This window comes from Bufo gargarizans, chromosome 2 (genome assembly GCF_014858855.1).
Source record: "Bufo gargarizans isolate SCDJY-AF-19 chromosome 2, ASM1485885v1, whole genome shotgun sequence".
Lineage (NCBI taxonomy): Eukaryota > Metazoa > Chordata > Amphibia > Anura > Bufonidae > Bufo > Bufo gargarizans.
This window is the reverse complement of record NC_058081.1, coordinates 202,846,525-202,861,399: the sequence shown is the minus strand read 5'-3', so window position 1 is coordinate 202,861,399 and position 14,875 is coordinate 202,846,525. Positions and strand designations below refer to the sequence as shown.

General features: G+C 43.6%; 1 protein-coding gene across 1 annotated transcript; it reads left to right on the top strand.

Annotated features, from left to right (window-relative positions):
- The first annotated feature begins 1,189 nt into the window (after window positions 1–1,189).
- On the top strand, window positions 1,190–14,271 carry LOC122925776 (acrosin-like). Its single transcript, XM_044277123.1, has 5 exons — window positions 1,190–1,274; window positions 1,865–2,069; window positions 11,424–11,689; window positions 13,844–13,989; window positions 14,080–14,271. The coding sequence occupies exons 1-5, from the start codon at window positions 1,190–1,192 to the stop codon at window positions 14,269–14,271; spliced, it is 894 nt and encodes a 297-aa protein (XP_044133058.1).
- Window positions 14,272–14,875: the final 604 nt, after the last annotated feature.

Here is a 14,875-nt window from a genome sequence, read left to right as displayed (position 1 = left end):
CAAGTACATTGAAGCAATATAGGCCATAGGTGGGAACCAATTAAATTAAAATGAAATTAAATCCAATTTAAAATGGCAACCCATAATTAATTAGAATATGTGTATGGAAATATAGCTAAACGTTATATTAAGGTGCATTCACATGACCGTATAAATGGATCCGCATCCGTTCTGCAATTTTGGGGGACTGGTGCAGACCCATTCATTTCAATGGGGTCGCAAAAGATGTGGACAGCACACCGTGTGCTGTCAGCATCCGTTATTCTGTTCCACGGCCCCGCAGAAAATATCGAGCATGTCCTATTCTTGTCTGTGGTTGCCATGTGCGGTCTGCAAAATGCAGAACGCACGTAGCCAGTATCCGTGTTTTGCGGATACACAATTTGCGGACCGCAAAACATTTAAGGTCGTGTGAATGCACCCTAAGGATAACAAGCTCAGCAGCACTACATAATCTTATGTTTCTGGCTCACCAGCCTGTCAGACAGGAGGCCACCAAAAATGTCTCCTTGTAGTGAAGTTTATGCACACATGCAAAACAGGTACATTCTTGTGAGCTTAGTTCTGGCCAACATAAGGCCGGGTCGAAGATAAAACAGGGTGATTTTTGTGGCAAAAAGCATGCTCTTTTAGATGAGAATAGTAAGAAAAGATAAAAAAAAATTACACATTTGAGATATTTCCACCCCAATAGTAGCAAAAATTGGCAAAAACATGAAATGTCAATTCTTGTCTTCAAGTCGGTTGGAAAGCTATGTGACCTTAAGATATATCGCATGGGCCATAACTCCCGGCAAAACTACAGCCTGATCCTTAGGTCGTAGTCAGGGGAGGGAAGCAGATGAAATAACCATGTGTAAAGTCATCTGCCGACTGGTGGAACATAGCTGTAAACATGAAGTAATGGTTAGTGACATGAGCACAGCATTCCCTGTCATCTCAGCCAACTTCTTTTCCTTTTGGATCTATGGGAAGAAGACTTAACCCTATAGTGAGAGATATTTCATGTAAGTTTACATTACAGCACTTGTCTGCACTGTGCCATACACCTCTCCAGGGGCCTTCCTTCCATCACCATGACACTATACACTTCATTGTGATGTCACAGTACTACCACCTCCATCATTCCAGGCTGACTCCTAGTTACAGCCATTTTCTTCCTTACCATGCGGAAAAACACAAAGTGGCAATGAAGCTCCAGGTGTTCCTACAGGTCACCACCATCCTACTGTGGCACTTTATGGATTGTGCCACTGGCTTTCCTTACCCTGGAAGTAAGTATGCACATAAATAACTAAAATTAGAAGAAAATTAAAGTGAGATCATCATGATTTTGATGGACCATTACTTATGCTGTACCCAGACCAATCTCCTATGAACTGGGGCCTTCCTCTATAAATCTGAGACTTTCAAAAATTTTAGTCATTTTAAAAGGAATTAAGTAGAAATTAAAGACAGTACACTGCTTGATAATGAACAGACACAACTGTAAAACCATGTAGGCTCTTCATAAGATCTTTCTTAGACATTCCCTCCTCCTCTTTTCTTTTGCTCCCAAAATTTCTACAACCTAAAATCAGTTCCATTCATGTGAATGAGGTTGTTTTGGCAGGAATGAATGGATGGGTTTCTGCAGGCCCCATTCAGATGAAAGGAACTCATTTTCAGTTGCAGACATTTCTGCAACAAAATCTACTCCATGTGAAGCGCCCTTATGGCACACCTATTGCTGTTATTTTAGGCCTGTTAAGAAAATCCTGGATATTCTTCTAAACCAATGGCCTCCACTCTGAAGTCATAAAAGTCAGCTTTATTAATGTAATATTATAGCTAAAGTGAAGTCAAACATTCTCTTCCCCTCTAGCATGTGGAAATCGTCCTCTGGCAAGCTCCTATGACCTAGGCTCACGCATTGTTGGAGGGAAAGACGCCCTACCTGGGTCCTGGCCGTGGTTAGTCAGCATCCAGCAGCCCATCGATGAAGAGACTTTTATACACCTGTGCGGAGGCTCTGTCTTGAACACCCAGTGGATTCTGACAGCCGCCCACTGCTTCAAGGATCAAGATGAGTAAGAAATGACTTTGCTCTCTGTGTTAGTAGAGTATGCAATCAGAAGGCTCTCGGAGTATGCCTAGATTTTTATGCTGAAGATCGGTATAGGTCTCATGCACGCACCCCCGAGTCTGCACGGCGGCACACAGAGTCTTGTACGGTTATTGTCCTCCTCTATATGATCTTGAAACCTTACGGTATATCAGACATATAAAGCTGCATACAAAAAAATAACTGTACCAGATGTACAGAATAATGTACAGCACTGAAGGCTCTCTGCAAATGTATGTCAAAAGTGTGTCCTGCTGGAATACGTGTGGCAGGCTTACATCTGGATACCATTTTTATAGAATTAGAGCCTCATTCACTGTCAGTGTTTTGGTCAATGATTCCCAACAGTGATTGTGAGCCAAAACCAGGAGTGGAGCATCCACAGACATACGGTATAGGGGAAGGATCTGCTCCTGTTCTGTGTTTAGAGCCGCACCTGGCTTTGGCTCAATCACTGTCAATCACAATCACTGATGGAAATCACTGACCAAAACACTGATGTGTGAATGAGGCCTTACTATTAATAGCCTAGGCTACAAATGAGAGTTGCCAGTTAGAGGGGGGAGGGGACGGGGGGGACTTCATAGTCCAATCTTAATGATAATTTTGGCCCGAAGTTTTTTCTCTGATTTGTCATAAAACACTGATTAATGGGGGCTGAGTCACTGAGAACCCCACCACTCTGTAATGACCGGTGTCACGCACAGGGAGGAAAACAGGGAAAGCCCTGCCCAAGGGAGAGGGAAAGGTGGTGACCCCTAACTCACCTTGCGGCTGGCACCTGACTGCCCTGACGTCCCTAGACGGGTTCCTCACCCGTGCGGCGATCACGTGCCTAAACCCCGGCTTTCCCTGAAATGAGCCCTAGATAGTGAACGGGCCGGTGGGATCGCTAGTCCGCACCACTGCACTAAGAGGGAAACACCAGGGAGAGGACAGACAAATACAGACAAACACAAACACCCAGGTGGACGACCACAGCAGTCCACAAAGGTCCAACAGGGATCCGGAGGGTAGCGTTCTGAATCAACAGTCAGAGAACGCAGCAACACAGCTCCAGTGGGTCAGGATAGATGTCCAGGCAGGAAGCTCTATCTCTGGCAACCAGAGAAGTGTGAGAGGGGAATATAAGGAGGTTTGGGAGTGCTGGACAAGGAACAGCTGAGGAGAAGGAGCTACGGATCCCTGAGTGAGCCAAAAGGGTTTGCAAAGCAAACTCAGAAAGCTACCATAAGGAAAACAGCCCTATCTTAAATAGAGCGTGCAGCCAACCGCTGCGACTTCCTGACCCCGGGTATAACGGAGTCAGGCGTGGTTCTCGATACCCTCGTGACACACTCACACCAACATGCTGGTTTAAGCTCTGTATGAAATCGAAGGGCAGACTGTCCGAAGCCTCTCCATTGAAGTGAATGGAAGTTATGGAGATTATACAGTATTTTCTTTCAGCACTTTCCATAAGCCCCCTTTTATTTATAATGATCCTACTCTCTGCATTGATTGTGCCTAAGTGGTCAGATCTTCACTGATCAATTTTTTATTTCTATCTGAAAACATTATGGTAGGAAAATCTCTTAAAGTCACCACTTAGGTTATGTTCATACAATGGAATATAAATCGACGTGCATTTTCCATGGCAGAAATGGTGGAGATTTCTGCTGCAGATCTGCAGTTTGCAATGTGGTGGATCGGCATGAGGATTTCTGTTGATGTATGATGGACAGAATACTGTAGAGTAGCGTGCTATAACAATGAGATCTGACTGTATTATTACAAAAAGTATCATAATGGATCTATTATGCATCTTATAAAAACTTAACCTATGATGCCAATATGTACAGAGTCTTAGGCAGGCTCGGACTGGCCCACCGGGGAGGCGGGGAATTCCTTGGTGGGCTCCCAGTCTCCTGCGCCCCAGATTAGCTGGAGGAGTAATTGTTTCTCCTTTCTCAGGCGAGATAATTATTGTAACCACTAGGTGGCAGTATCGCACAGTGATGCAGCCTCCTACTGGTGTACATTGTACAGGAGGCCCCGCAGTATCTTCTAGACTTCTGGGGCTGCTGGCTGTGAAGGAGGAGAGAAGGTGTCTGCCTCCTCCTGCCCTCCCTGCTGTCAGAAAACTGTGGTGGCTGGAGAGAAGGTCTCCTCTGCGGTGCTGGGCTGATTTTTCAGGTGTGTGACAGTAGTGAGCTGTAGGAGACTGTAAGGGGGAAATAGGGGATTTGTTTATAGTAGACTCAGATCTGTGTATGTGTGCTGCTTTCTGCAGAGTTCAGAGTGGCTTTGGGAGGACTCTGCCCTACGTCCCCCCCCCCCCCCCCAATGCCTTTGCTTTAGGTGCACCCCCATTAGTGCCCCAGCTCCAGATGCCCCCCCAATGCCCCCACTCTTAAAGCACTCCAATATTGAATCTTCTCCAGTTGCCCCCCCTAATACCCCTGCAGCTGCTCCAGGATCCCCACTATTACCCTGCCTCAGGTGACCATAATGCCTCTGCTTTAGGTTCACCCCCATAAATGCCCCAGCTCCAGATGCCCCCACTCTAAATGCACCACTATTATTGCATCTTTTCCAGTTGCCCCCCCCCAATACCTCTGCTCCAGGATCACCACTATTACCCTGCCTCAGGTGACCCTAATGCCTCTGCTTTAGGTGCACCCCCATTAGTGCCCCAGCTCCAGATGCCCCCACTCTAAATGCACCACTAATATTGCCTCTTCTCCAGTTACACCTGCTCCAGGATCCCCACTATTACCCTGCCTCAGGTGACCCTAATGTCTCTGCTTCAGGTATGACCCTCCGTTTGTCCCTTTGCTCACGTTGCTCCTGTAGCACCTTTGCTTGGGCTTTGTTAAAGGTTATGACCTGCAAAGGGGGTTAGACTTATGCCCGAAAAATTCTGCACAGTGCATCATATTCTCCAGTATTGACACGTATGGTTTACATGGAGGTAGTGATGATATTCCGTATTTACAGGCATCACTGCTGCCATGTAAAGAGATACTGGTGGTGGAGTGGTGGAAGATTTAAAGGGGTTGTGCAGGTTTTCAAGTTATCCTCTCCACACCATAGGGTATAACTAAATGATTTGTGGGGTCCGATTCTGCGACCCCCACTGATCCCAGGAAAGGGTCCTGTTCCACCCTTTCCTGGGATCAGTGGGGGTCGCAGAATCGGACCCCACAAATCATTTAGTTATACCCTATGGTGTGGAGAGGAGGGCGGGGGGGGGGCGGGGGGGACTTCATAGTCCAATCTTAATGATAATTTTGGCCCGAAGTTTTTTCTCTGATTTGTCATAAAACACTGATTAATGGGAGCTGAGTCACTAAGAACCCCACCACTCACACCAACATGCTGGTTTAAGCTCTGTATGATAGCGTAGGGCAGACTGTCCGAAGCCTCTCCATTGAAGTGAATGGAAGTTATGGAGATTATTCAGTATTTTCTTTCAGCACTTTCCATAAGCCCCCTTTTATTTATAATGATCCTACTCTCTGCATTGATTGTGCCTGAGTGGTCAGATCTTCACTGATCAATTTTTTATTTCTATCTTAAAACATTATGGTAGGAAAATCTCTTAAAGTCACCACTTAGGTTATGTTCATACAATGGAATATAAATCGACGTGCATTTTCCATGGCAGAAATGGTGGAGATTTCTGCTGCAGATCTGCAGTTTGCAATGTGGTGGATCGGCATGAGGATTTCTGTTGATGTATGATGGACAGAATACTGTAGAGTAGCGTGCTATAACAATGAGATCTGACTGTATTATTACAAAAAGTATCATAATGGATCTATTATGCATCTTATAAAAACTTAACCTATGATGCCAATATGTACAGAGTCTTAGGCAGGCTCGGACTGGCCCACCGGGGAGGTGGGGAATTCCTTGGTGGGCTCCCAGTCTCCTGCGCCCCAGATTAGCTGGAGGAGTAATGGTTTCTCCTTTCTCAGACGAGATAATTATTGTAACCACTAGGTGGCAGTATCGCACAGTGATGCAGCCTCCTACTGGTGTACATTGTACAGGAGGCCCCGCAGTATCTTCTAGACTTCTGGGGCTGCTGGCTGTGAAGGAGGAGAGAAGGTGTCTGCCTCCTCCTGCCCTCCCTGCTGTCAAAAAACTCTGGCGGCTGGAGAGAAGGTCTCCTGTGCGGTGCTGGGCTGATTTTTCAAGTGTGTGACAGTAGTGAGCTGTAGGAGACTGTAAGGGGGAAATAGGGGATTTGTTTATAGTAGACTCAGATCTGTGTATGTGTGCTGCTTTCTGCAGAGTTCAGAGTGGCTTTGGGAGGACTCTGCCCTACGTCCCCCCCAATGCCTTTGCTTTAGGTGCACCCCCATTAGTGCCCCAGCTCCAGATGCCCCCCCAATGCCCCCACTCTTAAAGCACTCCAATATTGAATCTTCTCCAGTTGCCCCCCCTAATACCCCTGCAGCTGCTCCAGGATCCCCACTATTACCCTGCCTCAGGTGACCATAATGCCTCTGCTTTAGGTTCACCCCCATAAATGCCCCAGCTCCAGATGCCCCCACTCTAAATGCACCACTATTATTGCATCTTTTCCAGTTGCCCCCCCCAATACCTCTGCTCCAGGATCACCACTATTACCCTGCCTCAGGTGACCCTAATGCCTCTGCTTTAGGTGCACCCCCATTAGTGCCCCAGCTCCAGATGCCCCCACTCTAAATGCACCACTAATATTGCCTCTTCTCCAGTTACACCTGCTCCAGGATCCCCACTATTACCCTGCCTCAGGTGACCCTAATGTCTCTGCTTCAGGTATGACCCTCCGTTTGTCCCTTTGCTCACGTTGCTCCTGTAGCACCTTTGCTTGGGCTTTGTTAAAGGTTATGACCTGCAAAGGGGGTTAGACTTATGCCCGAAAAATTCTGCACAGTGCATCATATTCTCCAGTATTGACACGTATGGTTTACATGGAGGTAGTGATGATATTCCGTATTTACAGGCATCACTGCTGCCATGTAAAGAGATACTGGTGGTGGAGCGGTGGAAGATTTAAAGGGGTTGTGCAGGTTTTCAAGTTATCCTCTCCACACCATAGGGTATAACTAAATGATTTGTGGGGTCCGATTCTGCGACCCCCACTGATCCCAGGAAAGGGTCCTGTTCCACCTTTTTATTGTGTGACATGCTACACATATGCCCTGCTGCTCCATGTATTCTCTTTGGGACCACTGGAATTAGCCAGCGCTGTACTCTGCCATCTCCGGCGACCCCATAGAGAATGGATGGAGAAGCAGGGCATATGCTCAACCTGCCACTTAGTCAAGAAGGGGGATCAGTGGGGGCTCCAGCATTTCAGAGAATTTCTATTTTAGTTTGACACATACTTTGGGCCAGATTTTTAATTTTTATTTAAATTAATTTTTTACACACAAAGAAAACCTTTAAGGATAGGGAATGTGAAAAGGTATGACACGACAGGTGATAAGCGTTTGGTGGGGGTCTGACTGCTGGAACCCCCATGATCAAGGGAGCGTGGTCTTAAAGGGGTTGTCTCACTTCAGTAAGCTGGATTTATCATGTAGAGAAAGTTAATACAAGGCACTTACTAATGTATTGTGATTGTCCATATTTCCTCCTTTGCTGGCTGGATTCATTTTTCCATCACATTATACACTGCTCGTTTCCATTGTTACAACCAGCCTGCAATCCATCAGTGACCCAGTTACAAATACAAGCAGGGTTGGACTGGTCCACTAGAGTACCAGAGGATTCTCCGGTGGGCCCAAGTTCTGAAAATAATGGACACTTAAAAAAACAGTACCCTTAAGGTCCTGTATGCTGAAAGGGTGGGCCCATTTCCTCTCGTGGGCCCAAGGGACTTCAGTCAGTCAGACACTGAATACCAGTCACTGATTAATTAGATTAGAAATTAAAAATTAACCTTATGTGTCCCCACAGACATTGTCTCCCTTCTAAGCAAGCACCATACGTGTCTGCCCTTTTTTCTGATCCTGAAGTACTGTAGTCTTCCCAAATACACAATAAAAAGCATTCATGTTGAAAATCTCCTGAATATGTTAGTACAGCTCGTTGGGTAAGTAAATAACACACTTACCACTCCTACTGGAGAGTACTTTTGCATTTTTAGCATTTAAAGCGACTGCAACTCAGACACTAACAGTCTTCTGTTGTAGTTACTTCATCTTAATTTGGGAAACATGTTAAGTGAATGGCCCAATTACAGCGCAGCCTTGATTTTTTTCCGAGCAGTTTAAACAGTGAAAGCTAGGATTTGATTGGTTTCTATGGGCAACAAAGCCATTTGTTTTTCTTAGTTTTGCTAAATAAGTCTCAATGTCCATATAATATGGATTTGTATTCATTTGTCCATCAAACTCCTCAAACATTGTAACAAATAACTGAAAAGTCCAAAACAATTTAGTAAAGTCCTTGATTGTATATGATAATAATTAAAGGGGTTGTCCAGGACTTCACAAATGATGGCCTATCCTCAGGAGAGGCCATCAATGTCTGATCGACACCCCGCACCCCTTTGGATCAACTGTTTCAGGGTAACTCCAGCGCCCGAAGTTGGAAGTCCATCACATAGTAGACAGAGCTGGTTACTGCAGTGCTACTCCCATTCATTTCACTGCAGTAACTAACTCTGACCTGACATAGTTGATGGAGTTGTGTAGTTCCAGCGCTGACTTCTGGTGGTAGAGGTACTGGTAGAAGGTATATAGAAGAAGATAAAGAACTAGCTGACTGCCTCAATGAATACTTCTGTTCAGTTTTTACTAAGGAAAATAAAGGAAAAGGACCTCAGTTAGGAAGGAAGACTAATGAATCTTTTGATGCATGTGTCTTTACAGAGGAAGAGGTTCTAAGTCAGCTGTCTAAAATTAATACAAATAAGTCACAGGGGCCTGATGGGATGCACCCAAAGCTATTAAAAGAGCTTAGCGGTGAACTAGCAAAACCATTAACAGATTTATTTAACCAATCACTGGTAACAGGAGTCGTCCCAGAAGATTGGAAATTTGTAAATGTTGTGCCCATTCACAAGAAAGGTAGTAGGGAGGAATCGGGCAACTATAGGCCAGTAAGCCTGACATCAATAGTGGGGAAATTAATGGAAACCATACTTAAGGAGAGGATTGTGGAACATCTAAAATCCCATGGATTGAAAGATGAAAAACGGCATGGGTTTACTTCAGGGAGATCATGTCAAACTAATCTTATTGATTGTTTTGATTGGGTGACTAAAATAATAGATGGCGGAGGTGCAGTAGACATTGCTTATCTACACTTTAGTAAGGCTTTTGATACTGTCCCACATAGAAGGCTCCTCAATAAATTGCAGTCTTTGTGCTTGCACTCCCATATTGTTGAATGGATAAGGCAGTGGCTGAGGGACAGACAACAGAGGGATGTAGTCAATGGAGTATATTCAGACCATGGTCTTGTTACCAGTGGGGTACCTCAGGGATCTGTTCTGGGACCCATATTGTTTAATATCTTTATCAGCGAAATTGCAGAAGGCCTCGATGGTAAGGTGTGTCTTTTTGCTGATGACACAAAGATTTGTAACAGGGTTGATGTTCCTGGAGGGATACACCAAATGGAAAAGGATTTAGGAAAACTAGAGGAATGGTCAAAAATCTGGCAACTAAAATGTAATGTTGATAAGTGCAAGATAATGCACCTGGGGCGTAAAAACCCAAGAGCAGAATATAAAATCAGTGATACAGTCCTAACCTCAGTATCTAAGGAAAGGGATTTAGGGGTCATTATTTCAGAAGACTTAAAGGTAGGCAGACAATGTCGTAGAGCACCAGGAAATGCTAACCCAAATGCTTGGGTGTATAGGGAAAGGCATTACTAGTAGAAAGAGGGAGGTGCTCATGCCGCTCTACAGAGCACTAGTGAGACCTCATTTGGAGTATTGTGCGCAGTACTGGAGACCATATCTCCAGAAGGATATTGATACTTTGGAGAAAGTTCAGAGAAGAGCTACTAAACTGGTACATGGATTGCAGGATAAAACTTACCAGGAAAGATTAAAGGACCTTAACATGTATAGCTTGGAAGAAAGACGAGACAGAGGGGATATGATAGAAAGTTTTAAATACATAAAGAAAATCAACAAGGTAAAAGAGGAGAGAATATTTAAAAGAAGAAAAACTGCTACAAGAGGACGTAGTTTTAAATTAGAGGAGCAAAGGTTTAAAAGTAATATCAGGAAGTATTACTTTACTGAGAGAGTAGTGGACGCATGGAATAGCCTTCCTGCAGAAGTGGTAGCTGCAAATACAGTGGAGGAGTTTAAGCATGCATGGGATAGGCATAAGGCCATCCTTCATATAAGATAGGGCCAGGGGCTATCCATAGTATTCAGTATATTGGGCAGACTAGATGGGCCAAATAGTTCTTATCTTCCGACACTTTCTATGTTTCTATGTTTACTGTAGAACAGCTGATTGTTAGGGTGTAGGGTGTCGGACCAAATATTGAGGATAGGTCTTCACTTGCAATATCCTGGACAACTTTTTTAAGACAAGAAAAAAACAAAACAAAAATGCAACAAAATATCAGTAAGTTTTTGTTCATGGGGATTAGAACTGTAACAGCTGACCTAATGTAACATTGTCTAATTCAGAAGTCAGCGCGGTATTGCTTTCTACAGTATCCTTTACTGATGGAGATAATTTGTGCATCATTGTAGTGCAGCAAATACAATTGAGCACAAACCATGATACATCACAACTGTCCTTCTGGGAATCGGCTCTCAGCAGCTTCTGGCTCACAGCGTGACATCTGTAAATGCAGAAAACACAGGTTCATTGGTTGATGAAACGAACTAACCAGACAGAATTTCTCTCAAATCCCAGTGGAGACCGTACAGTAAGAAAGAGTCAAATGGTATCAAAGGCAGGAGTAGCGCTGACAGAAGCCGGCAGATGAATAACTAGGTCACGGAAGAAACTCGTCTGCTGGATCCGAGTGTCAGTGCATGTTCTGCTGGAAATTCTAGTCTTTTAAGCCCATGGTTCACATTGCTGAGCAGTTCTATATGCTGGATTAAGAAATTACAATTGTGTGTAAATGAAAGTACGGTACTAAATAGTGCACTGAGGATTATTTATAACATTTCATTACAATAGAAGTAGTGTAAGATGATTTATAATAAGACCTTTCTAAGAAATGCAGATTGTAGTGAACAATAACAGCAATAAGAACAATTTAGTCTACTTTTCTCAAAGAGGGCTGATTTAGGCCATATAATATAATATCTAGTGGCGTATATCCTCTAATGTCATCACTTCTGTTGTTTCAGCTATGTCTACTCCTGGAGATTGGTGTTTGGACTCCATAAACTGTCAGTTCTCGCCCCAGGAACGCAGATTCGGGGCATATCCAAAAAGATAGAACATGAGAATTATAACCCCGACACAGAACTCAATGACATCGCCCTGGTTGCTATGGATCGGCCAATCTCTTACAGTAAATACATTCAGCCCGCGTGCCTTCCTCCGAAAACTGCAGATCTTTCACTCATGACTGATTGCCACATTGCTGGCTGGGGCACCCTGGAAGAAAGCGGTACTTCTGATACAATACTATATTCTAATTGTACTATTTATCTCGACCTCCATTTATACGCTGATAGGGTACCCTCGCCTATTAGTCAGAGCAGAGAGGGGCTACCAAGATTGTCTTCTTCTCCTGAGAACCCTGCACCTCCATGTATTTCATGGGCAGCAAGACCACGCAAGGCATCATATCTCCTTGTGGTAGCAGAGCAAGGAATTGAACACTTGCTGCAGGAAACCATGTAATCAACTTATTGTTGAGGCCTTGGGCAGATTTAGTTATCCTATAGATGGTGTAACCTTACACAGGCTGTCTAGACCGGCACCAGAATTATCACAGGGGCTCTGGCTGGATAGTAAATGTAGTGCAAGGATGGACACTTTTCTTTAGTTCTATATCAACTCTTGACTGTATTATTTTGCACCAAAATTTGACACCAGATGTAACACAAAATGTTGTTAACCCCTTCCCGACATCGGTCATAAATCCACGATTGGGGGAGCCATTTGTTCCTTGTAGTAGCCTCTGAAGGATCCGAGGCTACTACACTTGTAGAACCTATGGAGGCCTGCAGGTGACAGGGCTCCATAGGAACATAACGCAACACCTATAATCTGCTATGGTAATTCATTGCAGTCTAAGGGACAAGTGATCTAACAATTGCTTATTAAAGTCCCCATATGGGGACTTAAAATATGTGTAAAAACAGTAAATACAAAAATATCTAAACATTATAAACAAGATCATACAGCTCCGTGTACAGGACATCACCACTGCAGCCAGGAAGATGACATCAAGGCTAGAACACAGCACTGGAAACAGCAGGGGAGAAAAGTGATATGACTTTATTTTATTCCATTTACTACTACTGAGGAAGTATTTATTTAAAGGGTTTGTCTCACCTCAGACATTGGGGACATATCACTAGGATATGCCCCCAATGTCTGATAGGTGCAGGTCCCACCTCTAGGACCCTCACCTATCTTTAGAATGGAGGCCGCATAGTAAAGGAGGGTGCATTACACATTTCCGGCCTCCCTCTACTCATTCCTATGGGAGCACCAAAAATAGCTGAGTGCACAGTCCCATTGAAATGAATGGGGAGAGCACCAGACAAGAGCGGTCACTGCTCCATTCACTTTTATGGGGCTGATGGAAATAGCCGAGCCAGCGCTCAGCTATTTTCGTCAGCCCTATAGGAATGAATAGAGGGCAACCCTGAATGCGTGGTGTGCCCTTCTTCACTTTGCAGGCTCCATTCTAAAGATAGGTACAGGTCCTGCAACTATCAGACATTGGGGGCATATCCTAGCGATATGTCCCCAATGTACGAGGTGAGACAATCCTGTTAAGGGGTCATAGTTTCTATATTTTATAGTATTAGGTATGAGGCAAGAACTGTTTGCCACAGGCCCAGACCTGCCTTTAAAATGAGCAACATGGGACGAACACTTGAATATTTACCTCCGCAAAGCACAGTATGGAGTCATTTTGTAGTGACGACATAAACTTGCAGTTGAGACTGCACTGTAACTAAGTGTCACATAGTTAAAGGGGTTGTCTCACTTTAGAAAATACTGTAGCATTTATTATGTAGAGAAAGTTAATACAAGGCACTTACTAATGTATTGTTATTGTCCATATTGCCTCCTTTGTTGGCTGCATTTATTTTTCCATCACATTATACACTGCTCATTTTCATGGTTACGACCACCCTGCAATCCATCAGGGTGATCGTGCTTGCACAATATAAGAAAAAGCACCAGCCTATGTGAGGCCCCACGGCTCCGGCCAATAGAAAGGCCAGCACTTTTTCCTATAGTGTGCAAGCACGACCACCGCTGATGGATTGCAGGGTGGTCATAACCATGGAATCGAGCAGTGTATAAAGTGATGGAAAAATGAATCCAGCCAGCAAAGGAATCAATATGGACAGTCAAAATACATTAGTAAGTGGCTTCTATTAACTTTCTCTACATAATAAATGTCATTTTCTGAAGTGAGACAACCCCTTTAAGTAGAAGTCATCTCCTTGCTATAATTTAGAAGCCACCTCTGTGTGATAATTCACCCAAAATAACTTTCTCTTCTACATCTGGAATTTATAAAATTCCCTGTAGTAATATAGTCAATGTCTAATAACTAATACTGTTCCTTTTGCAGCTATGGAACCATCAGATACTCTTCAAGAAGCTCGCGTACAGATGATTCCTGCCAAACGCTGCAATAGCACTACGTGGTATAACGGTGAAGTGCGTATCTACAACCTATGTGCAGGCTATGAACAAGGAGGCATTGACAGTTGCCAGGTAATCACAATGTGATGGAACGTATTCATAGGTAAAAAAAAAAAAAACTTAAAGTATTTGTATTGATATATTTTCTCTTCTGCTCTACAGGGTGATAGTGGAGGACCACTGATGTGCAAGGAACCTATGACTAATATCTTTTCAGTGGTTGGAATAACCAGCTGGGGATCAGGCTGTGCACAAGCACGAAGCCCAGGGGTTTATACCTCCACCCAATACTTTCTTAACTGGATCTTGGACAAAACTAAGTACAACCCCACCATCAAGAAATCTCTTGGATAAGTCAACTTACATGTCAATACCATCTTAGACATGTTTTCTTAAAAATAAATAACATTTCTGCAGTATTACCTTGTATTTTTCAATGTATTTAACTTGCCAACTTCAGAAACGATACAACACAAGTCATACAGTAGCTTGGAACTTCTGATGCCCACAAAGTAGCTTACCAGTCTTGAGATAACCAGTAGTATTTTATCCAGTGTCACAAAATTGAAATTAGTTTCTGTAGTAGTCTATATATGCAAGGGAAAAAGTCCCTCTGTGGCTTAAAAGATACTTGAAAAACACATTGAGCAGGTTTACTAATTGGGTTTAGACAGTATATACACTCTAAAAAAAATGCACAAAATTTTATCAAAATTGGCACATGCTAATAATAGATTTGGTGCATCCTTAGACACTTCGTCTAACTTTGCACCACATACAGTATTTCATGGTATACTTTAGAGTCAAAATGTTTCTTCAAACGTGTAATTTCCTTCTTTGATTGGAATACCTCCTATTGCTGTTTTGAAGCAAATAACCTCCATCAGACAGTTCTTATAACTATCTACCAGTCTCTAAAATCAACTTGAAGACTTCTAAGCATCTCAGTAGGGTTTAA

Coding starts and splice junctions, on each gene's coding strand:
- LOC122925776 (XM_044277123.1), top strand. CDS start 1,190: ATGAAGCTCCAGGTGTTCCTACAGGTCACCACCATCCTACTGTGGCAC. Junction 2,070..11,423: donor TGCTTCAAGGATCAAGATGA/GTAAGAAATGAC, acceptor CTGTTGTTTCAG/CTATGTCTACTCCTGGAGAT. Junction 13,990..14,079: donor GAGGCATTGACAGTTGCCAG/GTAATCACAATG, acceptor TCTGCTCTACAG/GGTGATAGTGGAGGACCACT.